General features: G+C 42.6%; 1 protein-coding gene across 2 annotated transcripts in view; it reads left to right on the top strand.

Annotated features, from left to right (window-relative positions):
• LOC134949263 (cytochrome P450 2C5-like) overlaps window positions 1-16,411 on the top strand; it is a 166,708-nt gene that overhangs the window by 115,669 nt on the left and 34,628 nt on the right. For both annotated transcript variants that reach the window (XM_063937752.1, XM_063937751.1), the window contains exons 5-6: window positions 2,151-2,327; window positions 11,142-11,283. In XM_063937752.1, the coding sequence (XP_063793822.1) occupies window positions 2,151-2,327; window positions 11,142-11,283 (319 nt within the window). The remainder of the gene's footprint in view (window positions 1-2,150; window positions 2,328-11,141; window positions 11,284-16,411) is intronic.

Raw genomic sequence — 16,411 nt, 5'->3', positions numbered from 1 at the left:
CAGATTAAGGTGACAACTCCAACTGCATATGATGTGTGGTGGTTTGCAAACAGTGTCGGGGCACGAAGGGTCAACCAGGGAAATGCAGTGGTAGGGGCCCATGTTTAGGGGTGTGGCCAGACTACAGAGGGGGGGTGGCCATCCACCACATTGATTTACATAACCATGAAAGAATGCATGGTCTGGGCCCCTTTAAATATATACTGTACAGTAAATACAGCTTGTGCATGCATGCACTGTAGCAAATACACAATGCACTGTAGCAAACAAACAAAAGTCTTGTGCAGTATAAGGTAACCTATATACAGGGCCGATTCGAGCCCTCTCTGCGCCCCAGGCAGGAAATGGGGGCGTGGCTTAATACAGGGGGCGTGGTCAGTTACGCCCCCTGTACAGTAGTAGCGCCGCTTAAATGCCGAGCGGTGCGCGATGACGTCATCGCGCACTGCACAGCAAAAGGTCCTCTCCACGAAGGGAAACTAGACGCTACACGTCTAGTTCCCTTCACAGGAGACACAGCCGGACAGCCGGGGGACAGGAAACGGGGGCGTGGCTTAATACAGGGGCGTGGTCAATTACGCCCCCTGTACAGTAGTAGCGCCGCTTAAATGCTGAGCGGTGCGCGATGATGTCATCGCGCACCGCACAGCAAAAGGTCTTCTCCACGAAGGGAAACTAGACACTACGCATCTAGTTCCCTTCACAGGAGACACAGCCGGGGGACAGGAAACGGGGGCGTGGCTTAATACAGGGGCATGGTCAGTTACGCCCCCTGTACAGTAGTAGCGCCGCTTAAATGCTGAGCGGTGCGCGATGATGTCATCGCGCACCGCACAGCAAAAGGTCCTCTCCACGAAGGGAAACTAGATGCTACGCGTCTAGTTCCCTTCACAGGAGACACAGCCGGACAGCCGGGGGACACAGCGGGCAGCGGAGGGCACACCAGTGGTGGATCTTGCCATGGTACGGCGCCCTCCAGATGGTGCCAGCGCCCTCCGGAAGGCGGCGCCCCGGGCAAAAGTCCTGCTTGCCCGTGGCAAGATCCGCTACTGCCTATATATAATGTATAATTTAAGTACACAGTCTGGAACTTGATCCCTAGAGGAAGGGGAAGGGGGCAGGCAGTGGGGCCCACCAGGGGTTCTCCTGTACCCCTGTGGGGCAGTCCAACCCTGTTTGCAAACCCGTAAACCATATGAAGTTATGCCAAACCACATGGAGAATTGGTTGTGATACATACATTTTTACCCCTTAAATTCTTTTAAAGAAACCAATAGAGCTCATGAGTGTTCTTGAATGTTAATGCTTGTAGAGCCTGAAGTGTCACGTGTACTGTGGTGACAATACAGACTTGCACTTATAGTGACAAAAGTGTCCGTAGAATGTGGCCCACTTAAGAAACAAAACACTATTGCCTCAATAGTAAACAAATACATCATGCTCCATTATTTATAAAATAATTTATTCCCTTAGTTAATATTTATCATTCATAGTTTTCTATATAGAGCATACATAATACACAGAGTTTTACAGAGAATATTTGGCCATTCACATCAGTTCCTACCCCAGAGGAGTTTACAATCTATATGCCCTACCACATGACACACAGAGTTATATAGTATACTAGGGTTAATTTGTTGTCACAAGTCAATAACCCCACTAGTATGTTTTTGGAGTGTGGAAGGAAACCAACACAAGAACAGGGAGAAACTCCACACAGGTAGGCCATTACTGGAATTAGAAGAGACGACCTCCGTGCTGTAACACAACAATGCAAACCCCTGCCTCAATTATGCTTCTATAGGGGACAATTACTTGTCGTCACCATAAAAATAAAAATTTGTGTATTTAATAAGTGCTTACCTAACATCTTCATGCTACTTTGGTCTGACATAATCCAGTGGTAATCCATATAAGTGAAAAGTTTTTATGTCGCTTGGTAAGCAGCTGTTTCATATATGGGGCAATTTGCATACCACAGTAGTCATTGGTTTAAAGCATTGCAGTTATCGTTCTTAAATAGTAAAGTACAGTTTGCCCTTTAGTAAATATTATTAGGTCTAAGGACCTAATGGTTTATTACAGTACTTTTATATATAAGTTTTGTTTAGCCAACAAGCCCTTACGTTATTGCTCTAATGTCTTCTCAGATGTACAATATCTTTCCCAAAGTGATTGAATACATGCCAGGACCTCACAAGAAATATGTAAAATCTGTTGATAAAATCAAAGAAATTATTGCAGAAATGGTGAAAGAACACATGGAGACGTTGGATCTCAGTTCTCCTCGTGACTTTATTGACTGCTTTCTCATTAAAATGAAGCAGGTCAGTTTCAAGGCTGCCAACCTATACAAACATTTTTAATGACAACTTAACAAAAGAAACTGTTTGAGAAACAACATTATTACTGCCATTATTTAAGTAGTTCTTAAATATTCGAAAAATAAAATAAAAGCAATAGTAAAAAAATAATAATAAAAAAATTCTTGGACTGTATCATCAACTTTTTGAGACACACATTTACAACTATTTTTTTAATAGTCTTAACTTTTTCTTTAGTGTAACGCAGGTAAGTTTATTGATGGTTGGAAGTCAAAGGGGCAGCTGAATCAAGTTTTTGGGGCTTCTACAGCAAGAAAATGGCACGCAATAATTCCAAAACGTAATTAATAAAAATAATTTTGTAAGTCACTGCATCTTAGCGGCTTGAAGGGGAAAATTTAAAATGGCGCTCGCATGCTGTGTAAACCATGCAAGGCCTTATGCTGACTGTAAGGGACCCCCCAGGAAGTTGCGGCTTTGCTTCGTCAAATAAAGTCCTTGAGAGAGATAAAGTGGAGAAGTGGCCGCAACAAACCAATCAGCTTTTAACTGTCATTTATCAAGCACAGACTACGAAATGACATTTTTAAGCAAAGCATTCTATGGGGGTGATTCAGACCTGATCGCTGGGCTGCAAACTTTGCTGTCCTGCTTTCAGATAGTCGCCATCTCCAGGGGGAGTGTAAATTCACTGTGCAAGTGTGCGATCCTATGTGTACGCTGAGCTGCTGAAATCCACATTGTGCAGTGTTTGCGCAGCCCAAGACTTACTCCTGCAGTGCGATGAGAACAGGCTGATCAGGGCCGGAGCTGAGGTCAGACACCCTCCCTGAAAACGTTTGGGAACACCCGCATTTTTCTGGACACTTCCAATAAACGGGCAGTTACCACCCACAAATGGCTTACTCCTGTCAATCACCTTGTGAACGCCCGTGCAATGGGATTTTTTGCACCATTCCATCTCTGAGCGGCGATGCCTGTTGTTGCTGTCCGATGCACATGAGCTTTATGGTGCATACTCATGCACAGTTAGTACCTGATCGCCCACTGGGGGTCATTCCGAGTTGTTCGCTCGCAAGCTGCTTTTAGCAGCTTTGCACACGCTAACCCGCCGCCTACTGGGAGTGAATCTTAGCTTATCAAAATTGCGAACGAAAGATTCGCAATATTGCGAAAAGACATCTCTGTGCAGTTTCTGAGTAGCTTGAGACTTACTCTTCCAGTGCGATCAGTTCAGTGCTTGTCGTTCCTGGTTTGACGTCACAAACACACCCAGCGTTCGCCCAGACACTCCTCCGTTTCTCCAGCCACTCCCGCGTTTTTCCCAGAAACGGTAGTGTTTTTTCACACACACCCATAAAACGGGCAGTTTCCGCCCAGAAACACCCACTTCCTGTCAATCACATTACGATCACCAGAACGAAGAAAAAACAGTGAGTAAAATTCCTAACTGCATAGCAAATTTACTTGGCGCAGTCGCACTGCGGACATTGCGCATGCACACTAAGCGGAAAATCGCTGCGATGCAAAGAAATTTACCAAGCGAACAACTCGGAATGACCCCCCTGTGCGAAAACACACAGCAGTGATCTGGTATAAATCAGGCCCTATGTCTGCTGGAGGTTGTTTTTGTTTTAGTCATTGATTTTGCACTCACTTTTTGCACAAGAACATTCTAAGTGTGCATATAAACTTCTGAATCTGAGGCCTCCCCCTACTAGTATACAGTAGTATATCAGTAAAAAATGACTGATTCATAGATGGACACAATAGTAATTCTTTGCCACTGCATTTGCGTATAAATTTGCCTGCACATGTGGCGCAATGGTCTTGCGATGTCATTTGCAGTGCGGATTATTTGCAGGGTGACAGGGTGTGTTTATGGAAGGTAACGGGGAAGTAGTGACTCAAACGCGGGCGCATCACAACTGTTTTGGGGTTGCAGAGGTATTTGCATAAATATCTGAATCAGGTCCTGATTACTACCATACTGCCTGTAAGATGGACGGTTTGTGTTGTGGGTGAAGATTTGGTTGAAATGTGTAAATTTATTAGTGTGACTTATGGGGGAAGGGGTCCTTGGACTGCAGACCCTAATTCCAAACATAATGAGAGGTACTATCATGGTAAGACTTGTAGCGCCACACAGAAAGAAAAAAATGCAGATGCACACCCTATAGTACCAAGCACTACTAATCAGAAAAATAACAGTGCATCTGGAAAGTATTCACAGCGCTTCACTTTTTCGACATTTTGTTATGTTGCAGCCTTATTCCAAAATGGAATAAATACAGTTTTGTACTCATAATTCTACACACAATACCCCATAATGACAAAAAAAAAAGAAAAAGAGATTTTTGCTAATTTATTGCAAATAAGAAAAAACTAAGAAATCACGTGTACATAAGTATTCACAGCCTTTGCTCAATCGTTTGTTGATGCACCTTTGGCAGCAATTACAGCTTCAAGCCTTTTAAATATAATGCCATAAGCTTGGCACACCTATCTTTGGGCAGTTTCACCCATTCCTCTTTGCAGCACCTCTCAAGCTCCATCAGGTTGGATGGGAAGCGTCAGATCACAGCTATTTTCAGATCTCTCCAGAGATGTTCAATCGGATTCAAGTCTGGGCTCTGGCTGGGCCACTCAAGGACATTCACAGAGTTGTCCTGAAGCCACTCCTTTGATATCTTGGCTGTGTGCTCAGGGTCATTGTCCTGCTGAAAGATGAACCGTCGCCCCAGTCTGAGGTCAAGAGCACTCTGGAGCAGGTTTTCATCCAGGATGTCTCTGTACATTGCTGCATTCATCTTTCCCTCTATCCTGGCTAGTCTCCCAGTTCCTGCCACTGAAAAACATCCCCACAGCATGATGCTGCTACCACCATACTTCACTGTAGGGTTTGTATTGGCCTGGTGATGAGTGGAGCTTTGTTTCCTCCAAACATGATGCCTGGCATTCACACCAAAGAGTTCAATCTTTATCTCATCAGACCAGAGAATTTTGTTTCTCATGGTCTAAGAGTCCTTCAGCTGCATTTTGGCAAACTCCAGGTGGGCTGTCATGTGCTTTTTACTAAGGAGTGGCTTCCGTCTGGCCACTCTACCATATGGTACTGATTGGTGGATTGCTGCAGAGATGGTTGTCTTTCTGGAAGGTTCTCCTCTCTTCATAGAAGAATACTGTAGCTCTGACAGAGTGACCATCGGGTTCTTGGTCACCTCCCTGACTAGGGCCCTTCACCCCCGATTGCTCAGTTTAGACGGCCAACCTGGTGGTTCCAAACTTCTTCCATTTACTGATGATGGAGGCCACTATGCTCATTGGGACCTTCAAAGCAGCAGATATTTTTCTGTACCCTTCCTCAGATTTGTGCCTTGAGATAATCCGGTCTCATAGGTCAACAGACAATTCCTTTGACTTCGAGCTTGGTTTGAGCTCATACATGCACTGTCAAGTGTGGGACTTTATATAGACAGGTGTGTGCCTTTCCAAATCATGTCCAATCAACTGAACATACCACAGGTGGACTCCAATTAAGCTGTAGGAACATCTCAAGGATATTCAATGGAGACAAATAGGATGCACCTGAGCTCAATTTTCAGCTTCATGGCAAAGGCTGTAAATACTTATGTACATGTGATTTCTTAGTTTTTTATTTTTAATACATTTTCAAAAATCCAAAAAACACTTTTTCATGTTGTCATTATGGGGTATTGTGTGTAGAATTTTAAAGACGAAAATTACTTTTTTCCATTTTGGAATAAGGCTGTAACATACCAAAATGTGGAAAAAGTGAAGCACTGTGAATACTTTCCGGATGCAGTTAAAAGAAAAAAGAAGGCTGCGCTTGTGGTGTTATAAATAGACAATGCATATGGAGAACTGACAAAAATATATAAATAAAAAGATTATTTATTTGTTATGATAAAACACTGATAAATAAACATGTATACAGTACATTAATAAATAAAAAAATATCTATACTCTGAAACACCATACCTATTTCCAATAAGTGTCAACATAATAAATGAGCTTTTCTTGTATGTAATATTGACTCAATGCAGTTTGCATTAGTAGTACTGTTTAGAAATAGTAACACTGATGTAACTAATTGGTTATAATGTATCACTCCAGAGATTTCCCTCTATATGAGCAGTAGAGGAAACTTCAAACTTTGTGTAAGTGCAGAGGCAGCATGCACTTTATCACTGCTAAATAATGGAAGTCCCGGCAATAGGTTAATGTGACAATTGGTATGTGTGTAGTGTTACCTCTCCTGTGGGCTGGTAACACCGAGCGTCCTCGGTGGAGACCTCTGAAATGCCCACTGATATGGTGATGAAGGAGAGGAAAAAAGCACAAATGCGCTGACAGGAGCTGCTCCTTACAGTGGAAGACGTCCTTAGTTGGAATACAGTTCCTGTGCTCTCCCGTGGGCTGGTGGAAATACTTTATAGTGCCCACTTTTGTAGATGGTAGGGAGAGATGCTAGCCGATGTCACTGGTCGGAGCCGCTGCTGATGGCCACTGATAGCAGTAGAAGATGCCACTAGTAACAGGAAAAGTCCTCTGATGAGAGATGGGGAGTTCCCCGTGGGTAATGATAGCCGCTAGTAGCGGGAGGAGGCGCTGTGCAATAGCGCTGGCCAGAGCAGCCACTAATAGTGGAAGAAGTCCTCTGGTGAAAAACGGGGAGCATCCCCGTGGGTGAACAGTGCCGGTAAGGTGGAGTCGGTGATCAGAGTATAAAAGGGGAGGAGCCTAACGTGTTTCATCATGAATCACGTGACTTTCTTAAAGGAATACCTCCTCTAGAATATTTTTCAGTATTTATAGCAGTTACAAGCATACGGCCAGGTGAGGCTCATTCATAATAAGTAAACAGCTAAATAAAAAGTCAGCTCTCCACAGCTTGACATATACGGTTTTAAATATCTATAGAATTCAATCCTTGAGCATATATAAATAAATATAATATAAACTATATATAGAAAAGAGAAACAGAAAAAAATGTAAAAAATAAATAAGTAAAGCAAATATACAGACTACAAACAGCTGCATCACAAGTAACAGAGGAAACAGATGATAGCACTGATTTACTAGTGCTCCGTAATATGTAACAAATGATCTACTTGATTCAAATCTTAAACGGGCAATAAAGAGCAAAGAGAATATATATATTTTTAAAAAATATTTATATTAATTACTTTAATTCACTTTCCCACTAATAGATTCTATGGACTGGGAAATGATTTTACGTTTACCAAGGGAAATAGCCTGGTTTTGCCATTAGACTAGAACAAGTTACGGACATATTAAAATAAATTAGACAAATTGAGGAGAATCTTAAGAAGATGTCTTAAGGATTCAATTACATAAAAACCAATACTTTAAGTTTAGAAATGCTAAAGGAGCCAAAAGGACCAAGAAATAGATCCCTACACTTGAAATCTAGAATATATTGCTATGTGGAAGCAACCACACATGGAACCATAGGACCAAGGATCAAATCCCCACACTCAAAATCTGGCATAAAAACCAGTCACATAAGGACTGAGCATATATGATAATTAAAGAAGAGCATTAGAATCGTAGTTTGTATAATTTTAACAGTATGAATATTTGATAGCATAATTATATTAAACTAATGGGAGATTAATATAAAAAGTAAAGAAAGAAAAAAAAAAGAAAAAGGAAGGGGACTGTATTAAAGAAAAAAGGTAGGGTTAAAGATATTGTGAACCAACGTAGAAAATTTTATGAGTTAATAGTCTAATATTAGAGATCAAATTCAATTGTTTCGTTGAGTCCATCGGGAACCAGGGTTCTCAATTTATGAATCCAATAGTTTTCACTTTGACAAAGTTTCCTGTATCTGTCGCCCCCCTCGGAGTGGATGAAATGGTTTCGATACCTATGAGATAAATATCTCGTGGATCTTTATGATGAAATTCTGAGAAGTGTCTGGAGACGCTATGAAGAGGGTAGCCCTTAAGAATGTTGCGCCTGTGTTCCAGAAAACGAATTCTAAGTTTGCGTGTTGTGCGCCCCACATAAATGAGTTTGCAGCTACAGACTAACATTTATATAACAAAAACACTATTGCAATTGATGAAGAAGTTGATGGTAAATTGTGTATTATCTGTCGAGAAAAATTAGTTTGGTTTTATTCTGTATTTATGAACATGTTAAGCAGTGGTTAGAGCTGCACTTAAAACAGCCTTTTGTTTTGGTTAACCACTGTGAAGAATTAAGAGAAGTGCTTGATTGTCCCGAGGTTCTTCTATCTACAAAGAAACTGGGGGCAAGGTGTTGTTGCAGATTAGTAGAACGTTTGAAGATGACTGAAGGTTTATCACCAATTCCTTCTGTTTTAAGAATGTGATCAGTGAGCAATATAGGAAAATTAGTGGAAATAATGGGACAGATGTATTAACCTGTAGAAGGCATAAAGAAGTGATAAACCAGTGATATGTGCAAGGTGATAAAGGCACCAGCCAATCAGCTCCAGTATGCAAATGAACAGTTAGGATCTGATTGGCTGCTGCCTTTATCACCTTGCACATATCACTGGTTTATCACTTCCTTTTGCCTTCTCCAGGTTAATACATCTGCCCCAATGTTCCTTATTTTGCAGGAAGAGTTATTGTACTGTGAAAAGAAATGTGGTTTGTCCTGTTCAAATTTGTGATTAGATGGTCTGTATTCAAAAAGGTCTCTCCTATCGAGCTGATCAACTTGTGCACGAGCTGATTGGATCAGTTCTAAGGGATAACTTTTATCACAAAATGATTAAGATAATTCATCCGCTTGTACCTTATAGTTATGATATTCACTGCAATTGCGCCTGAAGCGTCGTAGTTGACCATACGGGATATTTCTAATCCAAGGCTTATGATGTGAACTATCATAATGCAGGAAGTTGTATTTATCTACCTCTTTTCTAAAGGTTTTATTCGAGATGGCACCATCTATTATAGTGAGGGAGACATTGAAGAAAGAGATGGAAGACCTATCTAACGTGCTGGTGAAATGTAAATTAAAATCATTATTATTTAAAAGTGAAGTGAAATCCAAAAAAAGATTGATATCTCCATCGAGAATAAAGAAAAGGTCATCTATATAACGGCCATAGTATATGTCAAGCTGTGGAGAGCTGACTTTTTGTTTTGCTGTTTATTTATTATGAATGAGCCTCACCTGGCCGTATGCTTGTAACTGCTATAAATACTGAAAAACGTTCTAGAGGAGGAATTCCTTTGAGAAAGTCACGTGATTCGTGATGAAACGCATTAGGCTTCTCCCCTTTTATACTCTAATCACCGAATCCACCTCACCGGCACTGTTCACCCACGGGAACGCTCCCCGTTTTTCACCAGAGGACTTCTCCCACTATTAGTGGCGGCTCCGGCCAGCGCTATTGCACAGCGCCTCCTCCCGCTACTAGCGGCTATCATCACCCACGGGGAACTCCCCATCTCTCATCAGAGGACTTTTCCCGTTACTAGTGGCATCTTCTACTGCTATCAGTGGCCATCAGCAGCGGCTCCGACCAATGACATCGGCTAGCATCTCTCCCTACCACCTACAAAAGTGGGCACTATAATGGATTTCCACCAGCCCACGGGAGAACACAGGAACGCTCCCTGTATTCCATCTAAGGTCGTCTTCCACTGTAAGGAGCAGCCCCTGTCAGCGCATTTGTGCTTTTTTTTCCTCTCCTTCATCATCATATCAGTGGGTATTTCAGGGGACTCCACCGAGGACGCTCGGTGTTACCAGCCCACAGGAGAGGTAACACTACACACATACCAATTGTCACATTAACCTATTGCCGGGACTTCCATTATTTATCAGTGATAAAGTGCATGCTGCCTCCACACTTACACAAAGTTTGAAGTTTCCTCTACTGCTCATATAGAGGGAAATCTCTGGAGTGATACATTATAACCAATTAGTTACATCAGTGTTACTATTTCTAAACAGTACTACTAATGCAAACTGCATTGAGTCAATATTACATACAAGAAAAGCTAATTTATTATGTGGACAATCTATTGGAAATAGGTACGGTGTTTCAGAGTATAGATATTTTTTTATTCATTAATGTATTGTATACATGTTTATTTATCAGTGTTTTATCATAACAAATAAATAATCTTTTTATATATATATATTTTTGTCAGTTCTCCATATGCATTGTCTATTTATAACACCACAAGCGCAGCCTTCTTTTTTCTTTTAACTGGTTGATATTTAAAGGCACACACACAGTGCTTTTTGGCAGCGCTTGGGTGTTATTACATTTGCCATTTATTAACCTTAGGCACTTAAAGCAGTGTTATTTCTGGTTTTCCGGATGCACTGTATAATAAACTCTGCAATCGAACATCAAACATAGAACAAAATCTAGGTTCTTGGCATAATTTTTGCCCCAAAAATACGGGCTCACCTACCAACCTCCAGGTGTCCTCATCTGGTGTGTCTCTAACACTAACACTAAGGTTCAAGTCCAGAGTGCGGGACCCCACAGGTCAGTTGCCCCAAGGCACCACAATAGTGAGTAGCTAAAGTGTTAGCTTATGCTTTTATTTATTAACACCAGCTATGTGTTATGCAGTGTTACGTACAGTAGGTGAGAGTTATTAATTGCAATGCTAAAAAGTGTTACATTAGTAAAACATAATAATAAGATGCTGAATAAGTGTCACATTGTGATGCTCCAGAGCAGCCAGGCCACACCAACTTTATTAGAGGATTATTTGCTATTCCTGCATAAACTGACACACATATTCCTCCATCCTATTTCCACAGGAAGAAGATATACCTCAGAGCGAGTTTCACAAGGAGGCAGTTGTCAATACCACATTTGATATGTTTGGCGCTGGTAGTGAAACTACTAGCACAACCTTACGTTATGGCCTGCTGATTCTCCTCAAACATCCAGATGTAGAAGGTTAGTACGTAGACACATAGAATCAAGGCTTAAAGTAATAGGGGTATACAGTATTTAATAAGGTGCGGGTGTATAGCAGGGTATCCGTTCACATGGTCGACCATGTTATGGTCGACAGTCATTAGGTCGACCACTATTGGTCGACATTGACATGGTCGACATGGACACATGGTCGACACATGAAAATGGTCGACACATAAAAGGTCGACACATGAAAAGGTCGACATGAGTTTTTTAACTTTTTTTTCTTTTGGGGAACTTTTCCATACTTTACGATCCACATGGACTACGATTGGAACAGTAAAGTGTGCCGAGCAAAGCGATAGCGGAGCGAAGGCACCATGCCCGAAGCATGGCGAGCGAAGCGAGCCATGCGAGGGGACGCGGTGCACTAATTGGGGTTCCCAGTCACTTTACACAAAAAACGACACCAAAAAAAGTAAAAAAACTCATGTCGACCTTTTCATGTGTCGACCTTTCATGTGTCGACCATGTGTCCATGTCGACCATGTCAATGTCGACCAATAGTGGTTGACCTAATGACTGTCGACCATAACATGGTCGACCATTCATACCGGAACCGTATAGCAGTGGGGATGTTGCACATAGCAGCCAATCAGATTCTACATATTACTTATCAGCACCTTCTAGAACAGGGCATACCAAACCGGTCCTCGAGATCTACCAACAGTTCATGTTTTCCAGGCCTCCTGGAGATCTGTAGAGTTGTCAGTTAGGAATGAATGCAGCACATCTTAATTAGTAATGACTACACCTGTGCACCAGCTAGGTGGTCTGGAAAATGTGACCTGTTGGTAGATCTCGAGGACCAGTTTGGCCAGTCCTGTTCTAGAAGATAAAAGCTGGAATCTGATTGGTTGCTATGGGAAACATCTCCACTTCACACTACACCCGCACCTTAGTAAATATACCCCATAGAGTCAAAGACCAGAACACTGTTCACTTTCTGCTTGTTAAGGATTAAGGATTTTAATGGATTTACTGGTCAATACAGTATTTTAAAATCATATTTAAATATTATCAGCATTTAAGTATTTGCTTAATTAGGTTTCAGTCATTTCACTGTTTGGTGCTTGTCCGGTTTTTCTGTAGTCTATAGTAGAGATGTGCGGAGAGCACTTTTCGTGTTTTGTGTTTTGGTTTTGGTTCTGGTGTCATGCTCGTGTTTTGAATCTGGATTGGTTTTGCCAAAACCACCCTTTCATGTTTTGGTTTTGGTTTGGGATCTGGGTGATTTTTGAAAAAAACATAAAAACAGCTAAAATCACATAATTTGGGGGTAATTTTGATCCTACGGTATTATTAACCTCAATAACATTCATTTCCACTCATTTCCAGTCTATTCTGAACACCTCACAATATTGTTTTTATGCCAAAAGGTTGCACCAAGGTTGCTGGATGACTAAGCTAAGCAACACAAGTGTGTGGCACAAACACCTGGCTCATCTAGGAGTGGCACTCCAGTGGCAGACAGGATGGCAGATTTAAAAAATAGGCCCAAACAGCACATGATACAAAAAAGAAAAAGAGGTGCAATTAGGTAGCTGGATGGCTAAGCTAAGTGACACAAGTGTGCAGCACAAACACCTGGTCCATCTAGGAGTGGCATTGCAATGGCAGACAGAATGGCACTTAAAAAAACTAGGCCCCAAACGGCACATCATGCAAAAAAGAAAAAGAGGTACAATGAGGTAGCTGTATGACTAAGCTAAGCGACACAAGTGTGCGGCACAAACATCTGGCCTATCTAGGAGTGGCACTGTAGTTGCAGACAGGATGGCACTTAAAAAAACTAGGCCCCAAACAGCACATCATGCAAAAAAGAAAAAGAGGTGCAATGAGGTAGCGGTATGACTAAGCGAAGTGACACAAGTGTGCGGCACAAACAACATGGGACATGCCGGAATTTGCCCAGATGTAATACACGCACAATATTGGTGGTACAGGAGAGCGTACCCCTAAACAACACACACACGGCAAAGCCTGTAAAATTTATTTGGATTATAATAACCCTATTATTTGGAGCTATTATAATAATATGCAGTACAGGCAGCGTACCCCTACACCACACAGGGCAAACCCTGTAAAAATTATTTTGAGAATAATATAAGTAATGTATATAACCCTTTTAATTGGAGTATGTAATATACAGCACAGGACACCACCACTGGACTTATGGCAGCACAAGACACCACCACTGGACTGATGCAGCACAAGACAGCACCACTGGACTGGACTTATATGGCAGTACCCCAGGACTTATAAGGCAATACCCCTGGAGTTTTACATCAGTGTCAGACAGGATGGCACTTTAAAAAACTAGTCCCCAAACAGCACATAATGCAAAGAAGAAAAAGAGGTGCAAGATGGAATTGTCCTGGCCCTCCCACCCACCCTTATGTTGGGTCTGTCACACGACTGTGGCTGAAATGACTGGTTTGTTTGGGCCCTCACCAAAAAAAAGCAATCACTCTCTCCTTTCACAAACTGTCTCTACAGAGGCAAGATGTTGACCTCATCCTCATCCTCCGATTCCTCACCCCTTTCAGTGTGTACATCCTCCTCCTCACAGAGTATTAATTCGACCCCACTGGAATCCACCATCACAGGTCCCTGTGTACTTTCTGGAGGCAATTGCTGGTAAAGGTCTTCCGGGAGGAATTTATAATTAATTTTCATGAACATCATCTTCTCCACATTTTGTGAAAGTAACCTCCTACGCCAATCACAGACAAGGTTACCGGCTGCACTAAACACTCTTTCGGAGTACACACTGGAGGGGGTGCAACTTAGGTAAAATAAAGGCAGTTTGTGCAAGGACATCCAACTTGCCTCTTTCTCCTGCCAGTATACATATGAACTGTCTGACATGCCTACTTGGATGCTGTCAATCATATAATCCTCCACCATTCTTTCAGTGGTGACAGAATCATATGCAGTGACAGTGTAATTTCTCAAAAAATTCTGCACCACCAAATTAATTGAATGTGAAAACATGGGACGTGCTGGAATTTGCCCAGATATAATGCACGCACAATATTGGTGGCATTGACCGATATCACAAATCCCAAGCAGAGTCTAATTGGGGTAAGCCATTGTGCGATAATGTCCCTCAGTTTCTGTAAGAGGTTGTCAGCGGTGTGACTCTTACAGATAGCGGTGATACACAGCGTAGCCTGCCTAGGAACGAGTTGGTGTTTGCGAGATGCTGCTACTGGTGCCGCTTCTATTGTTGCTGCGGGAGGCAATACATCAACCCAGTGGGCTGTCACAGTCATGTAGTCCTTAGTCTGCCCTGTTCCACTTGTCCAAATGTCCGTGGTTAAGTAGACAGTGGGTACAACTGCATTTATTAGGACACTGAGGACACTTTTTTGACATCTCTGTTCATTCTTGGTATCGCCTGCCTAGTGAAGTGGAACCTAGATGGGATTTGGTACTGGGGATGACACTTCCTCCATCATTTCTCTAAGTCCCACTGAACTAATGGCAGATACCGGACACACGTCTAACACCATCATAGCTGTCAAGGCCTCAGTTATCCTCTTTGCAACAGGATGACTGCTGTCATATTTAATCTTCCTTACAAAGGACTGTTGGACAGTCAATTGCTTCAATTGCTTAATGGAAGTAGTACAAGTGGTCTTCCAACTTCCCCTCTGGGATGACGATCGACTACCAGCAGCAACAACAGCAACAGCAGCAACAGCAGCAGCAGTAGGCGTACCACTCAAGGATCCTCCTGGAGGAATCCCGGTTAGGAGAGTACTCCTCAGTCTTGCCAGTGACATGCCCTGCAGGACTACTGACGTTCCTGACTGAGGAGGAAGTTGACGATGAGGGAGTTGGTAGTTTGGCTTGCAGGAGCTTGGGTACAAGAGGAAGAAGAGATTTAGGTATCAGTGGACTGCTTACGCTCGACCCAAATTTTTACAACTTGACACTGACTTCTGATGAAAGTGCAGTAGGTGACGTATAAGGAAGGATGTTCCTAGGTGGTTAACGTTCTTACCCCTACTTATTACAGATTGACAGAGGTAACACATGGCTTGACACCTGTTGTCTGGATTTGTGGAGAAATAACTCAACATGAGAGGTGGCTTTTTGGGTATTTTGCCCAGGCATCACAATGGGCTTATTCATCCCACAGACAACAGGTGTCTCCCCCGGTGCCTGATTTAAACATACCACATCACCATCATAATCCTCATTGTCAACTTCCTCTTCAGTGCCAGCAACACCCATATCCTCATGCTGGTGTACTTCAACAGTGACATTTTCAATTTGAATATCAGAAACTGGACTGTGGGTGCTACTTCCAGCACTTACAGAGGGCGTGCAAATGGTGAAAGGAGCTACCTCTTCCCATCCAGTGTTGGGAAGGTCAGGCATCGCATCCGCTGACACACTTGGACTCTCCTTGGGGATTTGTGACACCATCTTAGAACAGTTCTTTGCTGTGCTTTTGCCAGCTTAACTCTTATCATTTTTCTAGCAGGAGGATGAGGGCTTCCATCGTCATGTGAAGCTGAACCACTAGTCATGAACATAGGCCAGGGCCTTAGCTGTTCCTTGCCACTCCATGTCGTAAATGTCATATTGGCAAGTTTACTTCTCCTCAGACCATTTAAATTTATTTTTTGGGGTCTTTTTACTGAACTTTGGTATTTTGGATTTTAAATGCCCTCTACTATGACATCGATTATCGGCCTTGGCAGACGACATTGATGGCATTTAATTGTCTATGTCATGTCTAGTGGCAGCACCTTCAGCACTAGGATGAAGTGGTTCTTGAACTTTCCTTATTTTATCCTCTAAATTTTTGTTCTCCATTATTTTTCTGGAGTTATATAACAGGGTGTACTATGTAATGCTGGCAGTCGAGCTCCCGGTGGCCATCATACCAGTGCTGGAATCCTGACCGCCGGCATACTGACAGCTGGGTGAGCGCAAATGAGCCCCTTGCGGGCTCGTAGCGCTCGCCACGCTGCGGGGATGGTGGCCACCTTATCTATTCTCCCTCCAGAGGGGTCTTGAACCCCCTAGAGAGAGAAAAGCTGTCAGTATGCCGGCGGTCGGGATTCCGGCGCTGGTATGCTGGTCGTCG

Source organism: Pseudophryne corroboree, chromosome 8, assembly GCF_028390025.1.
Source record: "Pseudophryne corroboree isolate aPseCor3 chromosome 8, aPseCor3.hap2, whole genome shotgun sequence".
Classification (NCBI taxonomy): domain Eukaryota; kingdom Metazoa; phylum Chordata; class Amphibia; order Anura; family Myobatrachidae; genus Pseudophryne; species Pseudophryne corroboree.
The sequence above is the reverse complement of the archived record's forward strand: the minus strand, read 5'-3'. Positions and strand labels throughout refer to the sequence as shown.